A 24,313-nucleotide genomic window follows, 5' to 3' on the forward strand; every position below is an offset into this window, starting at 1 on the left:
CACGGCTCGTCTATCAGCATAGCTGTCAGACTGGTGTACCAAGACCGACGAGGCCAGTCTGGAGCCACCAGCAGGGCCGTTACCCCCTCTCTCCGGATCCGCTGAAGTACTCGGGGTATCAGTGGAAATGGCGGGAATAGGTACACGTACTGGAAGGGCCAAGGGGCCACCAGCGCGTCTACGCCCTCTGCCTGAGGATCTCGTGTTCTTGCGAAGAACCGGGGAAGTTGGAAATTGTGGCGGGACGCCATCAGGTCCACTTGGGGACAGCCCCAGCGATGTACCAGCTTCTGAAAGACTTGAGGGTGCAAGCACCACTCTCCTTGATGAACGTCCCGCCGACTTAGAAAGTCGGCCTCCCAGTTCTCCACTCCTGGGATGAACACAGCTGACAGGGCTAGGGCATGGGTCTCTGCCCAAACCAGGATCCTGCTGACCTCTTTCATGGCTGCGCAACTGCGGGTTCCTCCCTGCTTGTTGATGTACGCAACAGTCGTGGAGTTGTCGGACTGCACACGAACGGCTTTTCCCTGGAGAAGAGGTCTGGCCTGGAGAAGAGCATAGTAGACAGCTCGTAGCTCTAGGATGTTGATGGAAAGCAGACTCTCCTGTTGCGTCCACAACCCCTGATACTGACGGTCCAGAGTCACAGCACCCCAACCCCGGAGGCTGGCGTCCGTGGTGATGAGGGTCCAATCCCAAATTGCGATCCTCCTCCCCTGCTGTAGGTTGGCGGTGTTCAGCCACCACAGCAGGGACAAACGAGCCCGTGGGGACAGGGTCACCCTTTGCTGCAGATGCAGGTGAGAGCCCGACCATTGATGGAGGAGTGACAGCTGGAAGGGGCGAGAATGAAACCGGGCGTATTGCATCGCCTCGAATGAGGATACCATTCTCCCCAATAGTCTGGTGCACAGGTGTACAGACACCTGTCTCCGTCTCAGGACAAGCCTGACCAAGGCCTGCAAGGACTGAATCTTGTCCGCTGGAAGGAACACTCGCATCTGGCTGGTGTCCAGAATCATCCCTAGAAACAGGAGACGCTGAGTGGGATGAAGCTGGGACTTGGCGAAGTTGAGGATCCACCCGTGTGATGTAAGGATCTTCTGTGTGAGAAGAATGTGTTCCAACAGGGTGTCCTTTGAACGACTCTTCAGCAGAAGGTCGTCCAAATAGGGGATGATAGTAACCCCCTGCATGCGGAGGACCTCCATCATCACTGCCATCACCTTGGTGAAGACCCGAGGTGCAGATGAGAGGCCGAAAGGAAGGGCCTGGAATTGCCAATGCCGGTCCTGCACCGCGAACCGCAGATATGCCTGGTGCGGGGCCCAAATGGGGATGTGCAAGTAAGCATCCTTGATATCTATGGATACCAAGAACTCCCCTTCTTCCAAGCCCTGTATGACGGATTGAAGGGATTCCATCTTGAATCTGGCCACGTGCAAGTACGGGTTCAGATCCTTCAGGTTGAGTATGGGGCGTACCGAGCCGTCCGGCTTCGGTACCAGGAACAGGCTGGAGTAGTAGCCCCGGGCCCGCTGGTCTGCGGGGACCGGAACCACTACTCCCATGTCCTGCAGCTTGGCAATGGCGGCCAGCAGCTGTTGCCCTTTCTCTGGAGGACGAGGCAGACCGGTCCTGAAAAACCTGTCTGGGGGAGAACTGCTGAAGCGAATCTTGTAACCTAGGGTCACAAGCTCTCTTACCCAGGCGTCCTGACAGGACTGGAGCCATATGGAGCCGAAGTTCCGTAAACGGGCTCCTACCCTGGGGTCCCCCAGATGGGACGGAGGACCGTCATGCTGCAGGCTTGGTGGCCTTGGGGTCCAGAGTGGTAGTGGAAGCGCCTCTTCCACGGCCTCTGGTTCCTCTCTGTGAAGGAGCACCTCCCCTGGATCTACCTCTGAACCTGCTGGAGGGACGAAAGGCACGAAAGGAGGGATTGTGGGCAGCTCTGCGAGATGGAGGAGGAGCGGCCGACGGAAGGAAATGTGACTTCCCACCTGTGGCCTGAGATATCCATCTATCTAGTTCCGGGCCGAACAGGAGATCCCCGTTAAAGGCCATGGATTCTACCGCCCTTTTTGATTCTGCATCAGCCTGCCACTGACGCAGCCAGAGACCTCTGCGGGCTGAAATGGAGAGAGCAGAGATTCTACCTGCCACCGCGCAAATGTCTGAGGACGCCTCAATTAAGAAGGTTGAAGCATCCTGGATTTGTTCAGACAGCTGCAGAATAGTAGCTGGGTCTGAACCGTCATTCACCTCAGCAGAGAGCTGTGACGCCCAGACACCTATTGCCTTGTTCACCCAACAACCAATCTGCGCCGGACGCTGTAACACGCCAGCCGCTGAAAAGATGTTTTTCAAGGTCATCTCTAACCTACGGTCTGAGACATCCTTGAGGGTGGTAGCCCCAGGGACTGGGAGGACAGTCTTTTTAGACAGCCGGGAAACAGAAGAATCGACTCCCGGAGGAATCTCCACCTTCTTCCTGCCTTCCGGCAGCAGTGGATAGTTCTGAAAGAACCGTTTTGGAGCCTGAAAACGTTTGTCTGGATTTTTCCAGGCGTCTGTTACCAGCTCATCTAATTCCTCAGCTACCGGGAAATTAGGGGACAGTTTTGCCTTTTTCCCAAAAAGGGATGGACAGGAAGGTGTGTCAACTCCTTCTGTTACATTGCAGGCTATTTTGACCATTTCTATAAGGTCTTCAATACCCTGTGAAGGAATGGCAGGATCCTGTGCGTCCTGGACTAACATATCCTGTGCATCCTGTGCATCCTGCATGTCGTCCCTAGGGAGCGCAAATTCTCCCTCCTCCAGGTCTGGCATATCGTCAGAGTCAGGGGAGTGTAATGGAGAACCTCTTCTCCTCAGCAAGGGAGGGGGCTGCCTTGAGGAGGACGGGCGCGGCTCAGCCTGCCGTGGAGCTAGGGCCCTAGTGAGGCTCTGAACTGCAGAGGTTAAATCCGACTGCTGTGTCCTAGAGGTCTCTCTATCCCTCTGAGACTGAGTCAATTCAGAGGATAAACGGGACATAACCTCAGTTAGTTGTGAGGCCCAGAAAGGTGGGTCCACAGGGGTCTGTGAGCCAGAGGGAGTAGCAGTGCATTTATCACAGATAATCTCCCCAGGGGCTGAAGGGGAAAACTTAGCATTGCAAGTTTTACAGGCAATTTTCTTGGAGCTTCCCCCAGCCATTGTACAATATGTCACAGAATCCACACACTACCACACACCCAAGGGAGAGTAGGTATAGATAAGTCCAGTAAGAAGGACTGACAGGAGAGATAGTGAAGGAAAGGAGCTGCCACAGGCTTTGTACTGCGCTATAGCATATAGCCAGGTAGCGCTATAGCCTTTTTTGTTTTGCACAGCCCAACTATCTCTCTCTAAGCTCTCAACCCCCCACTGTAACTCACAGTACCGGGAGAGCTATAGCAGGACGGTCACCAGGATCTGCGATGTACTTGTAGCCTTTGGTGGGGCTGCAGCGGTACAGGAGCTTCCCTCTGTCTGCTCTGCCGCGGCGCCAGTGTAAAAAAAAGATGGCCGCCGCGCGTGATAGCGCTGGGGATAGCCGGGGCTGCTGGGAGTACCACGCGGTAGCTCCGCCCCCTCGCCCGGCAGCTCTCGCGTCCATGGCGCCAGGCTTAAAGCCCTCTGCTGCCACCTTTTACTAATAAACCCTGACCACCGCCGCTAGCAGCGGTGGCAGGGAATACTCACAATGCCTGCCGTCGGCGGTTGGCTGGGGGAGGACTGCGGCGTGCTTTGGTGGGCAGCGCCCGTTGAATCCCGAGACGGTGGTCTCAGCAGCCAGGGAGCCGGGCGCGCTGCTGACTAGGGCGGTCGGCTCCCTCGGCAGGCTCCCACGTAGCAGGCAGATAGTGTAATGCTATCTGCCTGTCCTCTGCGCAGAGTAAAAAACCCATGTGCATTAAAAAATCTCTGAAGTGCTCAGAGAGCACCTAGTGTGTGTCCGCTCCCTTTCGGGCACAAACTAAGACTGACCTGGAGGGGAAGTAGAAGGGGAGGAGTTAGCCACCCTAATCTTTTATTTAAAGTGCCCATGCTCCCTGTGGTCGCCTTCTATTCCCCAGTGTAACTCCAGTGACACCTAGTGGATGAAGGAGAAATGTGAGGTCAGTGATCCCTGTGACTGGAGAGTAGGGAGCACCGTGATATGCTAGGTTGGTGATCACTGTGACTGGAGAGTAGGGAGCACAGTGATATATGAGGTCAGTGATCACTGTGACTGGAGAGTAGGGAACACAGTGTTATGTGAGGTCAGTGATCCAGACTGGAGAGTAGGGAGCACAGTGATATATTCAGTCAGTGAACCCTGTGACTGGAGAGTAGGGAGCTCAGTGATATGTGAGGGTCTTTGATCCCTTTGACTGGAGAGTAGGGAGCACAGTGATCCATGTGACTGGGGAGTAGGGAGCGCAGTGATCCCTGTGACTGGAGAGTAGGGAGCACAGTGATATGTGAGGTCGGGATCCCTGTGACTGGAGAGTAGGGAGCACAGTGATATAGGAGGTCAGTGATCCCTGTGACTGGAGAGTAGGGAGCACAGTGATATGTGAGGTCAGTGATCCCTGTGACTGGAGAGTAGGGAGAACAGTGATATGTGAGGTCAGTGATCCCTGTGACTGGAGAGTAGGGATCACAGTGATCCCTGTGACTGGAGAGTAGGGAGCACAGTGATATATGAGGTCAGTGATCCCTGTGACTGGAGAGTAGGGAGAACAGTGATATGTGAGGCCAATGATCCCTGTGACTGGAGAGTAGGGAGCACAGTGATCCCTGTGACTGGAGAGTAGGGAGCACAGTGATCCCTGTGACTGGGGAGTAGGGAGCGCAGTGATCCCTGTGACTGGGGAGTAGGGAGCGCAGTGATCCCTGTGACTGGGGAGTAGGGAGCGCAGTGATCCCTGTGACTGGGGAGTAGGGAGCACAGTGATATGCGAGGCCAATGATCCCTGTGACTGGAGAGTAGGGAGCGCAGTGATATGTGAGGTCAGTGATCCCTGTGACTGGAGAGTAGGGAGCGCAGTGGTGTGTGAGGTCAGTGATCCCTGTGACTGGAGAGTAGGGAGCGCAGTGATATGTGAGGTCAGTGATCCCTGTGACTGGAGAGTAGGGAGCGCAGTGGTGTGTGAGGTCGGGATCCCTGTGACTGGAGAGTAGGGAGCACAGTGGTGTGTGAGGTCAGTGATCCCTGTGACTGGAGAGTAGGGAGCGCAGTGATATGTGAGTTCAGTGATCCCTGTGACTGGAGAGTAGGGAGCGCAGTGATCCCTGTGACTGGAGAGTAGGGAGCGCAGTGGTGTGTGAGGTCAGTGATCCCTGTGACTGGAGAGTAGGGAGCACAGTGATATGTGAGGTCAGTGATCCCTGTGACTGGAGAGTAGGGAGCACAGTGGTGTGTGAGGTCAGTGATCCCTGTGACTGGAGAGTAGGGAGCGCAGTGGTGTGTGAGGTCAGTGATCCCTGTGACTGGAGAGTAGGGAGCGCAGTGATGTGAGGTCGGTGATCCCTGTGACTGGAGAGTAGGGAGCGCAGTGATATGTGAGGTCGGGATCCCTGTGACTGGAGAGTAGGGAGCACAGTGGTGTGTGAGGTCAGTGATCCCTGTGACTGGAGAGTAGGGAGCGCAGTGATATGTGAGTTCAGTGATCCCTGTGACTGGAGAGTAGGGAGCGCAGTGATCCCTGTGACTGGAGAGTAGGGAGCGCAGTGGTGTGTGAGGTCAGTGATCCCTGTGACTGGAGAGTAGGGAGCACAGTGATATATGAAGTCAGTGATCCCTGTGACTGGAGAGTAGGGAGCGCAGTGGTGTGTGAGGTCAGTGATCCCTGTGACCGGAGAGTAGGGAGCGCAGTGGTGTGTGAGGTCAGTGATCCCTGTGACTGGAGAGTAGGGAGCACAGTGATATGCGAGGTCGGTGATCCATGTGACTGGAGAGTAGTGAGCGCAGTGATATGTGAGGTCGGTGATCCCTGTGACTGGAGAGTAGGGAGCGCAGTGATATGTGAGGTCAGTGATCCCTGTGACTGGAGAGTACGGAGCACAGTGGTATATGAGGTCAGTGATCCCTGTGACTGGAGAGTAGGGAGCACAGTGATATATGAGGTCAGTGATCCCTGTGACTGGAGAGTAGGGAGCGCAGTGATATGTGAGGTCAGTGATCCCTGTGACTGGAGAGTAGGGAGCACAGTGTTATGTGAGGTCAGTGATCCCTGTGACTGGAGAGTAGGGAACACAGTGATATGTGAGGTCAGTGATCCCTGTGACTGGAGAGTAGGGAACACAGTGATATGTGAGGTCAGTGATCCCTGTGACTGGAGAGTAGGGAGCGCAGTGGTGTGTGAGGTCAGTGATCCCTGTGACTGTAGAGTAGGGAACACAGTGATATGTGAGGTCAGTGATCCCTGTGACTGGAGAGTAGGGAGCGCAGTGGTGTGTGAGGTCAGTGATCCCTGTGACTGGAGAGTAGGGAGCACAGTGATCCCTGTGACTGGAGAGTAGGGAGCGCAGTGATATGTGAGGTCAGTGATCCCTGTGACTGGAGAGTAGGGAGCACAGTGTTATGTGAGGTCAGTGATCCCTGTGACTGGAGAGTAGGGAGCGCAGTGGTGTGTGAGGTCAGTGATCCCTGTGACTGGAGAGTAGGGAACACAGTGATATGTGAGGTCAGTGATCCCTGTGACTGGAGAGTAGGGAGCGCAGTGGTGTGTGAGGTCAGTGATCCCTGTGACTGGAGAGTAGGGAGCACAGTGATCCCTGTGACTGGAGAGTAGGGAGCGCAGTGATATGTGAGGTCAGTGATCCCTGTGACTGTAGAGTAGGGAGCACAGTGGTGTGTGAGGTCAGTGATCCCTGTGACTGGAGAGTAGGGAGCGCAGTGGTGTGTGAGGTCAGTGATCCCTGTAACTGGAGAGTAGGGATCACAGTGATCCCTGTGACTGGAGAGTAGGGAGCGCAGTGGTGTGTGAGGTCCGTGATCCCTGTGACTGGAGAGTAGGGAGCGCAGTGGTGTGTGAGGTCAGTGATCCCTGTGACTGGAGAGTAGGGAGCGCATTGATATATGAGGTCAGTGATCCCTGTGACTGGAGAGTAGGGAGCGCAGTGGTATGTGAGGTCAGTGATCCCTGTGACTGGAGTAGGGAGCGCAGTGGTGTGTGAGGTCAGTGATCCCTGTGACTGGAGAGTAGGGAGCACAGTGATCCCTGTGACTGGAGAGTAGGGAGCGCAGTGGTATGTGAGGTCAGTGATCCCTGTGACTGGAGTAGGTAACGCAGTGGTGTGTGAGGTCAGTGATCCCTGTGACTAGAGAGTAGGGAGCACAGTGATCCCTGTGACTGGAGAGTAGGGAGCGCAGTGGTGTGTGAGGTCAGTGATCCCTGTGACTGGAGAGTAGGGAGCGCAGTGATATGTGAGGTCGGTGATCCCTGTGACTGGAGAGTAGGGAGCGCAGTGATATGTGAGTTCAGTGATCCCTGTGACTGGAGAGTAGGGAGCGCAGTGATCCCTGTGACTGGAGAGTAGGGAGCGCAGTGGTGTGTGAGGTCAGTGATCCCTGTGACTGGAGAGTAGGGAGCACAGTGATATATGAGGTCAGTGATCCCTGTGACTGGAGAGTAGGGAGCGCAGTGGTGTGTGAGGTCAGTGATCCCTGTGACTGGAGAGTAGGGAGCGCAGTGATATGTGAGGTCGGTGATCCCTGTGACTGGAGAGTAGGGAGCGCAGTGATATGTGAGGTCGGGATCCCTGTGACTGGAGAGTAGGGAGCACAGTGGTGTGTGAGGTCAGTGATCCCTGTGACTGGAGAGTAGGGAGCGCAGTGATATGTGAGTTCAGTGATCCCTGTGACTGAAGAGTAGGGAGCGCAGTGATCCCTGTGACTGGAGAGTAGGGAGCGCAGTGGTGTGTGAGGTCAGTGATCCCTGTGACTGGAGAGTAGGGAGCACAGTGATATATGAGGTCAGTGATCCCTGTGACTGGAGAGTAGGGAGCGCAGTGGTGTGTGAGGTCAGTGATCCCTGTGACCGGAGAGTAGGGAGCGCAGTGGTGTGTGAGGTCAGTGATCCCTGTGACTGGAGAGTAGGGAGCACAGTGATATGCGAGGTCGGTGATCCATGTGACTGGAGAGTAGGGAGCGCAGTGATATGTGAGGTCGGTGATCCCTGTGACTGGAGAGTAGGGAACACAGTGTTATGTGAGGTCAGTGATCCCTGTGACTGGAGAGTAGGGAGCGCAGTGGTGTGTGAGGTCAGTGATCCCTGTGACTGGAGAGTAGGGAGCGCAGTGATATGTGAGGTCGGTGATCCCTGTGACTGGAGAGTAGGGAGCGCAGTGATATGTGAGGTCAGTGATCCCTGTGACTGGAGAGTACGGAGCACAGTGGTATATGAGGTCAGTGATCCCTGTGACTGGAGAGTAGGGAGCACAGTGATATATGAGGTCAGTGATCCCTGTGACTGGAGAGTAGGGAGCGCAGTGATATGTGAGGTCAGTGATCCCTGTGACTGGAGAGTAGGGAGCACAGTGTTATGTGAGGTCAGTGATCCCTGTGACTGGAGAGTAGGGAACACAGTGATATGTGAGGTCAGTGATCCCTGTGACTGGAGAGTAGGGAACACAGTGATATGTGAGGTCAGTGATCCCTGTGACTGGAGAGTAGGGAGCGCAGTGGTGTGTGAGGTCAGTGATCCCTGTGACTGTAGAGTAGGGAACACAGTGATATGTGAGGTCAGTGATCCCTGTGACTGGAGAGTAGGGAGCGCAGTGGTGTGTGAGGTCAGTGATCCCTGTGACTGGAGAGTAGGGAGCACAGTGATCCCTGTGACTGGAGAGTAGGGAGCGCAGTGGTATGTGAGGTCAGTGATCCCTGTGACTGGAGAGTAGGGAGCACAGTGTTATGTGAGGTCAGTGATCCCTGTGACTGGAGAGTAGGGAGCGCAGTGGTGTGTGAGGTCAGTGATCCCTGTGACTGGAGAGTAGGGAGCGCAGTGGTGTGTGAGGTCAGTGATCCCTGTGACTGGAGAGTAGGGAGCGCAGTGGTGTGTGAGGTCAGTGATCCCTGTGACTGGAGAGTAGGGAGCACAGTGATCCCTGTGACTGGAGAGTAGGGAGCGCAGTGGTGTGTGAGGTCCGTGATCCCTGTGACTGGAGAGTAGGGAGCGCAGTGGTGTGTGAGGTCAGTGATCCCTGTGACTGGAGAGTAGGGAGCGCATTGATATATGAGGTCAGTGATCCCTGTGACTGGAGAGTAGGGAGCGCAGTGGTATGTGAGGTCAGTGATCCCTGTGACTGGAGTAGGGAGCGCAGTGGTGTGTGAGGTCAGTGATCCCTGTGACTGGAGAGTAGGGAGCACAGTGATCCCTGTGACTGGAGAGTAGGGAGCGCAGTGGTATGTGAGGTCAGTGATCCCTGTGACTGGAGTAGGGAGCGCAGTGGTGTGTGAGGTCAGTGATCCCTGTGACTGGAGAGTAGGGAGCACAGTGATCCCTGTGACTGGAGAGTAGGGAGCGCAGTGGTGTGTGAGGTCCGTGATCCCTGTGACTGGAGAGTAGGGAGCACAGTGATATGTGAGGTCAGTGATCCCTGTGACTGGAGAGTAGGGAGCGCAGTGATATGTGAGGTCAGTGATCCCTGTGACTGGAGAGTAGGGAGCGCAGTGATATGTGAGGTCAGTGATCCCTGTGACTGGAGAGTAGGGAGCGCAGTGGTGTGTGAGGTCAGTGATCCCTGTGACTGGAGAGTAGGGAGCACAGTGGTGTGTGAGGTCAGTGATCCCTGTGACTGGAGAGTAGGGAGCACAGTGGTGTGTGAGGTCAGTGATCCCTGTGACTGGAGAGTAGGGAGCGCAGTGATATATGAGGTCAGTGATCCCTGTGACTGGAGAGTAGGGAGCGCAGTGGTATGTGAGGTCAGTGATCCCTGTGACTGGAGTAGGGAGCGCAGTGGTGTGTGAGGTCAGTGATCCCTGTGACTGGAGAGTAGGGAGCACAGTGATCCCTGTGACTGGAGAGTAGGGAGCGCAGTGGTGTGTGAGGTCCGTGATCCCTGTGACTGGAGAGTAGGGAGCACAGTGATATGTGAGGTCAGTGATCCCTGTGACTGGAGAGTAGGGAGCGCAGTGATATGTGAGGTCAGTGATCCCTGTGACTGGAGAGTAGGGAGCGCAGTGATATGTGAGGTCAGTGATCCCTGTGACTGGAGAGTAGGGAGCGCAGTGGTGTGTGAGGTCAGTGATCCCTGTGACTGGAGAGTAGGGAGCACAGTGGTGTGTGAGGTCAGTGATCCCTGTGACTGGAGAGTAGGGAGCGCAGTGGTGTGTGAGGTCAGTGATCCCTGTGACTGGAGAGTAGGGAGCGCATTGATATATGAGGTCAGTGATCCCTGTGACTGGACAGTAGGGAGCACAGTGGTATGTGAGGTCAGTGATCCCTGTGACTGGAGAGTAGGGAGCGCAGTGATATGTGAGGTCAGTGATCCCTGTGACTGGAGAGTAGGGAGTGCAGTGGTGTGTGAGGTCAGTGATCGCTGTGATTGGAGAGTAGGGAGTGCAGTGGTGTGTGAGGTCAATGATCCCTGTGACTGGAGAGTAGGGAGCGCAGTGATATGTGAGGTCAGTGATCCCTGTGACTGGAGAGTAGGGAGCGCAGTGATATGTGAGGTCAGTGATCCCTGTGACTGGAGAGTAGGGAGCACAGTGGTGTGTGAGGTCAGTGATCGCTGTGATTGGAGAGTAGGGAGCGCAGTGATATGTGAGGTCAGTGATGCCTGTGACTGGAGAGTAGGGAGCACAGTGGTGTGTGAGGTCAGTGATCCCTGTGACTGGAGAGTAGGGAGCACAGTGGTGTGTGACGTCAGTGATCACTAAGAGCTTGGTGCAGGCTGTACCCAAACAGTATTTGATCGTATTCATGATACAAATATCAATAACTCACTACACGCAGCGCCAGTGACATTGTACTATATTCCAGGGGGCAATTCTCACCATAGGCCATATGGACTTCCCTAGTTACAGGACACTTTTGCCTCCCGATCAGATACTGTCAGTTCCAGTGTTGTATCTGTTAAAGCTGTGTACACACAGTGCAATATCGCTGGCAATATGGTTGCTGAGTGACTATATTGTCAGCAATTTGTTTGTGCTGCAGCGATAAATCGCCGGGTGCACGCTCCAGTGTTTAGCTCCCGATGGTCGCTGGTCGCAGGAGCTTGCTCCTACAATCAGCTGTTTCCCTCTGCGGCTCCCCCGGAAGAGTCTCCTGTTCATCAGCGAACATCTCTGGTCCAATGTATTGCACCGTGTGTACATAGCTTTAAGAGCTGAAGTTGACATTTTACCGGCGACAACAAGGAGTGTAAAAGCCGCAATGTATTCCACAGATATTGTAAACGGGTTGGGATCATTTGGTCTATTGCATTATGGTCGAAAGTCATTAGGTCGAATCCATTAGGTCGACATACTAAAAGGTCGACATGACTCTAGGTGAACATGGGAAAAGGTCGACATGATTCTAGGTCGAAAGGTCATTAGTTCGACAGGTCATTAGTTCGACAAGGTCATTAGTTCGACATTGTCTATGTCGACATTCACAAGGTCGACATGGGGTTTTTCACTGTTTTTTTACCTGAATGTCAACACAGTCGACATGGACACAGTTTAAAGTGCACTGCATCCCCTCGCATCGCTCGCTGCGCTCGCGATGCGTCGGGCACTATTTTATTCTCCCACCACGCCCTAGTGGATGGTAGGGCATGAAATACCGCCTGTCGGCACATGTTGGCTCAAAAAAACAGTGAAAAACTCCATGTCGACCTTGTGAATGTCGACATAGACAATGTCGAACTAATGACCTGTCGAACTAATGACCTTTCGAACTAGAATCATGTCGACCTTTTCCCATGTCGACCTAATGGATTCGACCTAATGACTGTCGACCATAATGCAGTAGACCAAATGACCGCATCCCATTGTAAACATCACACTACATACAGATAGTACTTACACAGGTATCTCGATTCATAATGTCTGTGTGTCCAGTCGTACGGTTTCCCTGTAAGCACAGAATATACAAAACAGGATAAAAAAAAAATGATTACACACATTATATACTGATTATTCACTGCCCTGTTCTGTAATCAACTCAATACTGAGGGCATGTCCCTGCTGTGTTATGTGCCCGTACTGGGGCCGCGGGCATGTCCCTGCTGTGTTATGTGCCCGTACTGTATATAAAGGGGCTGCGGGCATGTCTCTGCTGTGTTATGTGCAGTACTGTATATAAAGGGGCTGCGGGCATGTCCCTGCTGTGTTATGTGCAGTACTGTATATAAAGGGGCTGCGGGCATGTCTCTGCTGTGTTATGTGCAGTACTGTATATAAAGGGGCTGCGGGCATGTCGCTGCTGTGTTATGTGCCCGTACTGTATATAAAGGGGCTGCGGGCATGTCCCTGCTGTGTTATGTGCAGTACTGTATATAAAGGGGCTGCGGGCATGTCTCTGCTGTGTTATGTGCCCGTACTGTATATAAAGGGGCTGAGGGCATGTCCCTGCTGTGTTATGTGCAGTACTGTATATAAAGGGGCTGCGGGCATGTCTCTGCTGTGTTATGTGCCCGTACTGTATATAAAGGGGCTGCGGGCATGTCCCTGCTGTGTTATGTGCAGTACTGTATATAAAGGGGCTGCGGGCATGTCTCTGCTGTGTTATGTGCAGTACTGTATATAAAGGGGCTGCGGGCATGTCCCTGCTGTGTTATTTGCAGTACTGTATATAAAGGGGCTGCGGGCATGTCCCTGCTGTGTTATGTGCAGTACTGTATATAAAGGGGCTGCGGGCATGTCCCTGCTGTGTTATGTGCAGTACTGTATATAAAGGGGCTTCCGGCATGTCCCTGCTGTGTTATGTGCCCGTACTGTATATAATGGGGCTGCGGGCATGTCCCTGCTGTGTTATGTGCCCGTACTGTATATAATGGGGCAGCGGGCATGTCTCTGCTGTGTTATGTGCCCGTACTGTATATAATGGGGCTGCGGGCATGTCGCTGCTGTGTTATGTGCACTACTGTATATAAAGGGGCTGCGGGCATGTCCCTGCTGTGTTATGTGCCATACTGTATATAAAGGGGCTGCGGGCATGTCCCTGCTGTGTTTTGTGCTGTACTGTATATAGAGGGGCTGCGGGCATGTTCCTGCTGTGTTAGGTGCCCGTACTGTAAATAAAGGGGCTGCGGGCATGTCCCTGCTGTGTTATGTGCCCGTACTGTATATAAAGGGGCAGCGGGCATGTCTCTGCTGTGTTATGTGCCCGTACTGTATATAAAGGGGCTGCGGGCATGTCCCTGCTGTGTTATGTGCAGTACTGTATATAAAGGGGCTGCGGGCATGTCCCTGCTGTGTTATGTGCAGTACTGTATATAAAGGGGCTGCGGGCATGTCCCTGCTGTGTTATGTGCCGTACTGTATATAAAGGGGCTGCAGGCATGTCCCTGCTGTGTTATGTGCCGTACTGTATATAGAGGGGCTGCGGGCATGTCAATGCTGTGTTATGTGCCGTACTGTATATAAAGGGGCTGCGGGCATGTCGCTGCTGTGTTATGTGCCCGTACTGTATATAAAGGGGCTGCGGTCATGTCGCTGCTGTGTTATGTGCCCGTACTGTATATAAAGGGGCTGGGGGCATTTCTGCTGTGTTATGTGCAGTACTGTATATAAAGGGGCCGCGGGCATGTCCCTGCTATGTTATGTGCCCATACTGTATATAAAGGGGACGCGGGCATGTCCCTGCTGTGTTATGTGCCCGTACTGTATATAAAGGAGCTACCGGCATGTCCCTGCTGTGTTATGTGCAGTACTGTATATAAAGGAGCTACCGGCATGTCCCTGCTGTGTTATGTGTCCATACTGTATATAAAGGGGCTGCCAGCATGTCACTGCTGTGTTATGTGCCGTACTGTATATAAAGGGGCTGTGGGCATGTCACTGCTGTGTTATGTGCAGTACTGTATATAAAGGGGCTGTGGGCATGTCACTGCTGTTTTATGTGCAGTACTGTATATAAAGGGGCCGCGGGCATGTCCCTGCTGTGTTATGTGCAGTACTGTATATAAAGGGGCTGCGGGCATGTCCCTGCTGTGTTATGTGTCCCTACTGTATATGAAGGGGCTGCCAGCATGTCACTGCTGTGTTATGTGCCGTACTGTATATAGAGGGGCTGCGGGCATGTCCCTGCTGTGTTATGTGCCCGTACTGTATATAAAGGGGCTGCCAGCATGTTCCTGCTGTGTTACGTGCCCGTACTGTATATAGAGGTGCTGCTGGCATGTCCCTGCTGTGTTATGTGCAGTACTGTATATAAAGGGGCTGCGGGCATGTCCCTGCTGTGTTATGTGCAGTACTGTATATAAAGGGGCTGCGGGCATGTCCCTGCTGTGTTATGTGCCGTACTGTATATAAAGGGGCTGCGGGCATGTCGCTGCTGTGTTATGTGCAGTACTGTATATAAAGGGGCTGCGGTCATGTCGCTGCTGTGTTATGTGCCCGTACTGTATATAAAGGGGCTGGGGGCATTTCTGCTGTGTTATGTGCAGTACTGTATATAAAGGGGCCGCGGGCATGTCCCTGCTATGTTATGTGCCCGTACTGTATATAAAGGGGACGCGGGCATGTCCCTGCTGTGTTATGTGCCCGTACTGTATATAAAGGAGCTACCGGCATGTCCCTGCTGTGTTATGTGCCCGTACTGTATATAAAGAAGCTACCGGCATGTCCCTGCTGTGTTATGTGCCCGTACTGGGGCCGCGGGCATGTCCCTGCTGTGTTATGTGCCCGTACTGTATATAAAGGGGCCGCGGGCATGTCCCTGCTGTGTTATGTGCCCGTACTGTATATAAAGGAGCTACCGGCATGTCAATGCTGTGTTATGTGTCCGTACTGTATATGAAGGGGCTGCGGGCATGTCCCTGCTGTGTTATGTGCAGTACTGTATATAAAGGAGCTACCGGCATGTCCCTGCTGTGTTATGTGTCCATACTGTATATAAAGGGGCTGCCAGCATGTCACTGCTGTGTTATGTGCCCGTACTGTATATAAAGGGGCTGTGGGCATGTCACTGCTGTGTTATGTGCAGTACTGTATATAAAGGGGCTGTGGGCATGTCACTGCTGTTTTATGTGCAGTACTGTATATAAAGGGGCTGTGGGCATGTCACTGCTGTGTTATGTGCAGTACTGTATATAAAGGGGCTGTGGGCATGTCCCTGCTGTGTTATGTGCCCGTACTGTATATAGAGGTGCTGCTGGCATGTCCCTGCTGTTTTATGTGCCCGTACTGTACATAAAGGGGCTGCAGGCATGTCCCTGCTGTGTTATGTGCCCGTACTGTATATAAAGGGGCTGCGGGCATGTCTCTGCTGTGTTATGTGCCCGTACTGTATATAAAGAGGCTGCGGGCATGTCCCTGCTGTGTTATGTGCCCGTACTGTATATAAAGAGGCTGCGGGCATGTTCCTGCTATGTTATGTGCAGTACTGTATATAAAGGGGCTGCGGGCATGTCCCTGCTGTGTTATGTGCCCGTACTGTATATAAAGGGGCTGCGGGCATGTCTCTGCTGTGTTATGTGCCCGTACTGTATATAAAGGGGCTGCGGGCATGTCTCTGCTGTGTTATGTGCCCGTACTGTATATAAAGGGGCTGCGGGCATGTCTCTGCTGTGTTATGTGCCCGTACTGTATATAAAGGGGCTGCGGGCATGTCCCTGCTGTGTTATGTGCCCGTACTGTATATAAAGGGGCTGCGGGCATGTCCCTGCTGTGTTATGTGCCCGTACTGGGGCCGCGGGCATGTCCCTGCTGTGTTATGTGCAGTACTGTATATAAAGGAGCTACCGGCATGTCCCTGCTGTGTTATGTGTCCATACTGTATATAAAGGGGCTGCGGGCATGTCCCTGCTGTGTTATGTGCCCGTACTGTATATAGAGGTGCTGCCGGCATGTCCTTGCTGTGTTATGTGCCCATACTGTATATAAAGGGGCTGCGGGCATGTCCCTGCTGTGTTATGTGTCCCTACTGTATATGAAGGGGCTGCCAGCATGTCACTGCTGTGTTATGTGCCGTACTGTATATAAAGGGGCTGTGGGCATGTCACTGCTGTTTTATGTGCAGTACTGTATATAAAGGGGCCGCGGGCATGTCCCTGCTGTGTTATGTGCAGTACTGTATATAGAAGGGCTGCCAGCATGTCACTGCTGTGTTATGTGCCGTACTGTATATAAAGGGGCTGTGGGCATGTCACTGCTGTGTTATGTGCAGTACTGTATATAAAGGGGCTGTGGGCATGTCACTGCTGTGTTATGTGCAGTACTGTATATAAAGGGGCCGCGGGCATGTCCCTGCTGTGTTATGTGCAGTACTATATATAGAAGGGCTGCCAACATGTCACTGCTGTGTTATGTGCCGTACTGTATATAAAGGGGCTGCCAGCATGTCACTGCTGTGTTATGTGCAGTACTGTATATAAAGGGGCTGTGGGCATGTCACTGCTGTGTTATGTGCAGTACTGTATATAAAGGGGCTGTGGGCATGTCACTGCTGTGTTATGTGCCCATACTGTATATAGAGGGGCCGCGGGCATGTCCCTGCTGTGTTATGTGCCCGTATTGCATATAGAGGGGCCGCGGGCATGTCCCTGCTGTGTTATGTGCAGTACTGTATATAGCGGGACTGCCGGCATGTCCCTGCTGTGTTATGTGCAGTACTGTATATAAAGGGGCCGCGGGCATGTCCCTGCTGTGTTATGTGCAGTACTGTATATAGAGGGGCTGCCGGCATGTCCCTGCTGTGTTATGTGCAGTACTGTATATAGAGGGGCCGCGGGCATGTCCCTGCTGTGTTATGTGCCTGTACTGTATATATAGGGGCCGCGGGCATGTCCCTGCTGTGTTATGTGCCCATACTGCATATAAAGGGGCTGCAGGCATGTCCCTGCTGTATATAAAGGGGCTGCCGGCATGTCCCTGCTGTGTTATGTGCAGTACTGTATATAAAGGGTCTGCCAGTATGTTCCTGCTGTGTTATGTGCCTGTACTGTATATAAAGGGGCTGCGGGTATGTCATTGCTGTGTTATGTGCCCGTACTGTATATAAAGGGGCTGCCGGCATGTCCCTGCTGTGTTATGTGCAGTACTGTATATATATAGGGGCCGCGGGCATGTCCCTGCTGTGTTATGTGCCCGTACTGTATATAAAGGGGCTGCCGGCATGTCCCTGCTGTGTTATGTGCAGTACTGTATATATATAGGGGCCGCGGGCATGTCCCTGCTGTGTTATGTGCAGTACTGTATATATAGGGGCCGCGGGCATGTCCCTGCTGTGTTATGTGTCCGTACTGTATATAAAGGGTCTGCGGGCATGTCCCTGCTGTGTTATGTGTCCGTACTGTATATAAAGGGGCTGCCGGCATGTTCCTGCTGTGTTCTGTGCAGTACTGTATATAGAGGGACTGCCGGCATGTCCCTGCTGTGTTATGTGCAGTACTGTATATATAGGGGCCGCGGGCATGTCCCTGCTGTGTTATGTGCAGTACTGTATATATAGGGGCCGCGGGCATGTCCCTGCTGTGTTATGTGCAGTACTGTATATAAAGGAGCTACCGGCATGTCTCTGCTGTGTTATGTGTCCGTACTGTATATAAAGGGTCTGCGGGCATGTCCCTGCTGTGTTATGTGTCCGTACTGTATATAAAGGGGCTGCCGGCATGTTCCTGCTGTGTTATGTGCAGTACTGTATATAGAGGGACTGCCAGCATGTCCCTGCTGTGTTATGTGCAGTACTGTATATATAGGGGCCGCGGGCATGTCCCTGCTTTGTTATGTGCAGTACTGTATATAAAGGGGCTGCCGGCATGTCCCTGCTGTGTTATGTGCCCGTACTTCATATAAAGGGGCTGCGGGCATGTCCATGCTGTGTTATGTGCCCGTACTGTATATAGAGGGGCCGCGGGCATGTCCCTGCTGTGTTATGTGCAGTACTGTATATAAAAGGGGCCGAGAGTGAATGCGGGACATCCCCGGCCACTACAGGCTAGTTGGAATAAATCTGGCGCATGGAGCCCAGTCAGCACCATCATGCTCTCATTCTGTGAGTGATTGTGGGCGGAGTCAAAGAGGCTCTGATAGGCTATTAGGCTATGACTCCACCCAGCGTTATACACACATTCCCAGAATGATTGACAGATGTAGCTAAATATATGTGATATTACTAGGCTGAAGTTGGCTTCTTATTCACTTCTTATTCAAGCTCCAGCTTCTTATTCAGAACATTCACTTTTGGGGTTATCAAGTCTTTGGCCACAAATTTGACACCTGAAATCAACAGAAGGGTGTCATTTACATATGACCCAAGTGTACATTGCCAGGCCCAGCGCTGGTTTAGGCATGAAAAATGCAGGCAAAGTGGGCACATGCACCATCATTTATGATATTGAATAAGTACAGTAGCTGTAGTTTTTCAAGGGATAACGAGTCATGGGCCACAAATTTGACAACTAAACTCATCAGAGAGGGGTCAGTAACACGTGTATGACCCAATTGTGTTGTGCATGGTCCAACGCTGATTTGAGCATGAAATATGCTGGTAAAGTGGTCAATGATATTATGGTATAAGTACAGTAGCTGTAGTTTGCAATGGCTACCTGGTAGATGACCTGGCAGACCGTGGGAATCCCAACTCCGAATAAGCAGAGCATTGGCCCTTACTCTAATTCCTTCGGTCCCCGGCGTGTTCGCACTGTGGACCGATGGTGAAGTATTGCGCGTGCACTGTGTGGGCACCTTCGCCACACACTCACATGGGAGGGGGGGGCGTTGACGGCGCTGGGACATGGGTACGCTGAACATTGTATGGGTGTTCCAATGCAAATGTGGCCGTCGGGCGGTTGGCGTCACATGATGTCAGCTGCCCGCCAATATGGTCGCCGACCATCAAATGATTTTTCCAGGGCTCGCAAATATAATGCTGTGGAGACTGATTTATATTTGCAGGCTCTGGTCCGAAGACAGGGAGGGCTGACGTCATGTAACACAAAACACCAGCCCCCGGCACACCGCGTTTGCATGGGAATGCTTATGTGCTGGCTGGAGAGGGTGATGGGTACTGGTGAGGGAAGCCAATCCCGGTTCTGGTACCTGGTGAGTGAAGCCAATCCCGGTTCTGGTACCTGGTGAGTGAAGCCAATCCCGGTTCTGGTACCTGGTGAGGGAAGCCAATCCCGGTTCTGGTACCTGGTGAGGGAAGCCAATCCCGGTTCTGGTACCTGGTGAGGGAAGCCAATCCCGGTTTTGGTACCTGGTGAGGGAAGCCAATCCCGGTCCTGGTTAGGGAAGCCAATCCCAGGCCTGGTTAGGGAAGCCAATCCCAGGCCTGGTTAGGGAAGCCAATCCCAGGCCTGGTTAGGGAAGCCAATCCCAGTCCTGGTTAGGGAAGCCAATCCCAGTCCTGGTTAGGGAAGCCAATCCCAGTCCTGGTTAGGGAAGCCAATCCCAGTCCTGGTTAGGGAAGCCAATCCCAGTCCTGGTTAGCTAGGCCAATCCCAGTCCTGGTTAGGGAAGCCAATCCTGAGGCATTTTTTCAATCCCGGGATTTGGGATTGAAAAATGCTCAATTCTGGGATTCCCAGGATCCTGGGATTGGCTTCCCTAATAAAAAAATGCCCCGGCCACCCGCATAAGGGGATTTTTGTAAGAACTTACCGTTCGAACCCCTTTCGCTGAGTCCAGTCCGGTGACACAGCTCCACCTTGGGATGTAGGAGGGTCCGCAGGAGCCAGGCACCTATAGCTGAAGCTTTTTCCCTGACTGCAGGCTCCTCCCCTTCTGCATTCCCAGCATGCTCCAGTTCAAAACTTAAAAAGCACACTAGGATACACAACTCAGTACAATGCTCAACATCTTAAATGCACAATCATCTTACAATAACATGACACACATGCACGGCATGACTTACAGAGCGTAGGGGAGGGATCGCTGTGTCACCGGACTGGACTTAGAGAAAGGGGTTCGAACGGTAAATTCTTACAAAAATCCCCTTTTCTCTTTCGTCCAGTCCGGTGACACAGCTCCACCTTGGGACGTTCATGAGCCGGTATTATGGGAGGGCACGCTCAGAACGCCAGTTCTCAACACTGCCCGTCCGAATGAGGCGTGCTCCAACGCAAACTCATGAAACCTGTAAAATTTGGTAAAGGTATGAACAGAGGACCAAGTGGCAGCCTTGCACAACTGCTCCGCTGTAGCCCCATGACGCACTGCCCAAGAGGAAGCTACTGACCTCGTGGTATGTGCATTAATCCTAGAGGGAACAGGTCTATCAACCTTGGTGTAAGCAAAGGCAATTACTGGCCTTAGCCACCTGGCAATAGTCTGCTTAGAAGCAGGCCAACCTCGCTTATGCACATCAAAACAGAACCAACAACAGATCTGTCTTACGGATAATCCTTTACCCTGTCCACGTAAATTCGCAAGGCGCGAACTACGTCTAACTTTCTCAATTTGTCCCTATTTTTGGCCCCTTCTGGAGGGGAAAATACCGTGAGGACAATCTCCTGGTTCAAATGAAAGGAGGAAACCATTTTTGGCAAAAACTTAGGTACTGTTCTAAGCACAGCCCTATCCTCATGAAAAATTAAGTGTGGAGATTTACAGGACAACGCTCCCAACTCCGATACACGCCTAGCCGAAGCAATGGCCAACAAGACCGTAAGTTTCCAAGTCACAGATTTCAGGTCGGCCGACCTTAGAGGTTCAAACGGAAAACTCTGTAACACAGATAAAACTAAAGATAAATCCCACGGCGCCACTGGCTGCCTGTAAGGTGGTTTTAACCTGGTTACACCCTGTAAAAAGGTCTGGACTTCAGGCAGAAAAGCAATTCTTTTCTGGAAGAAAATGGATAAAACAGAAAGTTGTACTTTCAAAGACTGCAGACTGAGTCCCGAAGAAAATCCATCCTGTAAGAACTCCAGCAATCTGGATACTCTGAATCTGGAGGTGTGTACCTTCTGACGCTCACACCACCTGATGTAGATCTTCCACACTCTGTGATAATTTGCAGCTGAGACTGGCTTACGAGCCCGTAGCATAGTCTGAATCACTGCATCTGAAAGACCTTTCTTCCTCAATAAGGAGGTCTCAAAAGCCAAGCCGTCAAACTGAGCCGAGCAAGGCCCTGGTGAACAAACGGCCCTTGTCTTAGCAGATCCTGACGTAGAGGAAGAGGCCAAGACTCCACTGATAACCTCAGAATGTCTGAGTACCACGATCTCTTGGGCCAGTTCGATGCAATCAGAATTGCTTGCACCTGCTGTGACCTCACTCTCCGCAACACCCTCGGTATCATTGGAAACGGAGGGAAGACATAAACCAGGTGAAATGGCCACTGAACCGTCATGGCATCCACTGCCCAGGCGACTGGGTCCCTGATCCTGGAGCAGAACTTCGGAGCCTGACAGTTGTTCCTGGATGCCATTAAGTCCACCACTGGGAGCCCCCAGTAATGCACAAGCTCTTGGAATACCTCCGGATGCAGAGACCATTCCCCTTCCCGCAGGTCCTCCCTGCTGAGAAAGTCCGCTTTCACATTCCGGATCCCCGGAATGAAGACAGCAGATAGAACCAGAATGTTGCATTCTGCCCAAAGATCTTCGAGACTTCCCGCATAGCCATCCTGCTGCGAGTCCCGCCCTGATGATTCAAGTAAGCCACAGCCGTGGCGTTGTCTGACTGTATTCTTATCGGCAGGCCCTTCAAGCAATCCTTGGCCTGCAAAAGAGTCCTCCAGACAGCCCGCAGCTCCAGAATGTTTATTGGGAGTCTGGACTCCTGTTGCGACCAAAGGCCCTGCAACCAAAGATGAAGAGCAACTGCTCCCCAACCCCTGAGACTGGCATCGGTAGTTACTACCACCCAGTCCCAGGACCGAAGAGACCGCCCGAGCTGCAGAGTCTCTATGTCCATCCACCAGATTAAGGATTCCTTCGTTTCCAGGGAGAGAAGCAAACTTTCTTGCTTCATAGTTTTTGCATTCCCCGACCAACAGGATAGAATGTTCCACTGAAAGGTTCTGGAATGAAACCTGGCATATTGCAGCGTTTCAAAGGTCGCTACCATCTTGCCCAGCAGTCTCACCCCCCTGCCAAACTGTGGGCCTCTGAGCCCTTAGTAAAAGAAGGACTAACTGGCGGATGTCCTTTGCTTTGGACTCTGGCAAGAAAACCCTGTGTAAATGGGTGTCTAGTATTACTCCCAGAAACAATAACCTCTGAGACGGAATTAGATGGGATTTGGGTAGATTTAGTACCCAACCCATTTCCTGCAAGAACTGTGTTGCCACAGACAGATGTTCCAATAACTTGCTCTCTGACTCTGCTTTGAACAGCAGGTCGTCCAAGTAAGGGATAATCACAATCCCCTTGAGTCTTAGTGACACAGCCATGACCGCCATCACCTTTGTGAATACCCTTGGTGCTGTTGCAAGACCAAAGGGTAAGGCCTGGAACTGTAAATGGGTGTCCCCTATTGCAAAGCGCAGGAGGGACTGATGCTCCTTGCCAATTGGTATGTGGAGATACACATCCTGGATGTCCACTGATGCTAGAAATTCCCCTGGCTCTATGCTGCCAAGCACTGAGCGCAGGGACTCCATCCTGAAATGATCCACCCATGAGTGTTGGTTCAAGGATTTTAGATTTAGTATGGGTCTGACTGACCCGTCTGGCTTGGGTACTAAGAAAAGGATTGAATAAAACCCTTTCTTGCGTTCCTCCTGAGGAACTGGGACCACAACTCCCTTTTCCCTGAGAGCCAAAGCCGCCTCCAACAGGAGTTTGCGTGCTCTGGCCTCCCTTGGTAAAGGGGTGGGCAAGAATCTCTTTGGCGGATTCCCCCTGAAATTTATCCGGTAGCCCGCTGTGACAATGGACAGAACCCACGGGTCGGATGTTGGAATGTCCCACAAGTCCCCATACTGCAGGAGGCGACCCCCCACTCTGAGGCCAAAACGGGGAGCCTGTACCCCATCATGCGGAGGATTTATCCTCTCCCTTGGACCCTTGCTTCTTACTGAAGGGTAGGGAATATAGTGTTGTTTGGATCCCGCACTAAGTTTTACCCACTAGGGAGGGGGGGGGGTTCAAGTGAGATCCTTGTCCTCCGTAGTGGGATTCGGCTTGGGTCGCCTGGTACAAACTAAAATTTATGTCTATGTCCCCAATTGGAGAAGACACTATGCAGTTGGTGGTGCTCCCTTGAGTCCGAACAAGTAGTTAGACAAATGGGGAAGAGAAGAGGACTCTTTTCTTGGGGCACTCTTCTGATATGGTGATTATATAGATAATACTTAACTTTTATTTATGTTATTTTTTTTAAATAGAGGGCTTACTTTTGGACGAAGTAGCCTGTGCCACAAAATATCACACCAGTCTTGCAGTGAGCTGTTTACCTTATGAGCTATGCCCTGGGGATTTTGGTTTGCATTCAATTGGTCCAATGAGACCAATACGGGTAATGATGTGTGCCAAATGGCTTGTTTCTAACTGGGGCTCGTTGGAGGCAAATTTCTAGGATTTCTTGGGGAAATTAACCCCAAGAAATCCTTTTGGGTTCGCGAAAACCACCCAAAAAAGTGGGTCCCGGGGACCCTTCACTTCTAAAAATTGGGTTCCTACCTGACCTTTTCTAAGGTCCCAACGGAATAAAGCCTACTCTCCCCTTCTCCCCAGCATCTCACAATGCCCTAAAAATTTAGGGCATTTTTTTTTTTTGGGTGGGGGGGGGGGGGTTAAGTGGTGTGGTCACATAGTTTGTACCAATTCACATTACAGCACACACCATTATGCGCAGTACACATTACAGCACATACCGTTATGCCCAGTACACATTATAGAACACACCGTTATGCCCAGTACACATTCTAGAACACACCGTTATGCCCAGTACACATTCTAGAACACACCGTTATGCCAAGTACACATTACAGTACACACCGTTATGCCCAGTACACATTATAGAACACACCATTATGCGCAGTACACATTACAGCACATACCGTTATGCCCAGTACACATTATAGAACACACCGTTATGCCCAGTACACATTCTAGAACACACCGTTATGCCCAGTACACATTCTAGAACACACCGTTATGCCCAGTACACACCGTTATGCCCAGTACACATTACAGCACACCCCGTAATGCCCGGTACACATTATAGAACACACCGTAATGCCCA

General features: G+C 52.2%; 1 protein-coding gene across 1 annotated transcript in view; it reads right to left on the reverse strand.

Moving 5' to 3' along the window:
• Positions 1–24,313, reverse strand: part of LCMT2 (leucine carboxyl methyltransferase 2) — a 394,048-nt gene that overhangs the window by 363,907 nt on the left and 5,828 nt on the right. The window contains 1 exon segment of the mRNA XM_083170637.1: positions 12,036–12,083. Within this exon segment, the coding sequence (XP_083026763.1) occupies positions 12,036–12,053 (18 nt within the window). The 5' untranslated portion in view covers positions 12,054–12,083.

Source organism: Crinia signifera, chromosome 2 (genome assembly GCF_055691185.1).
Source record: "Crinia signifera chromosome 2, ASM5569118v1, whole genome shotgun sequence".
Taxonomy (NCBI): Eukaryota; Metazoa; Chordata; class Amphibia; order Anura; family Myobatrachidae; genus Crinia; species Crinia signifera.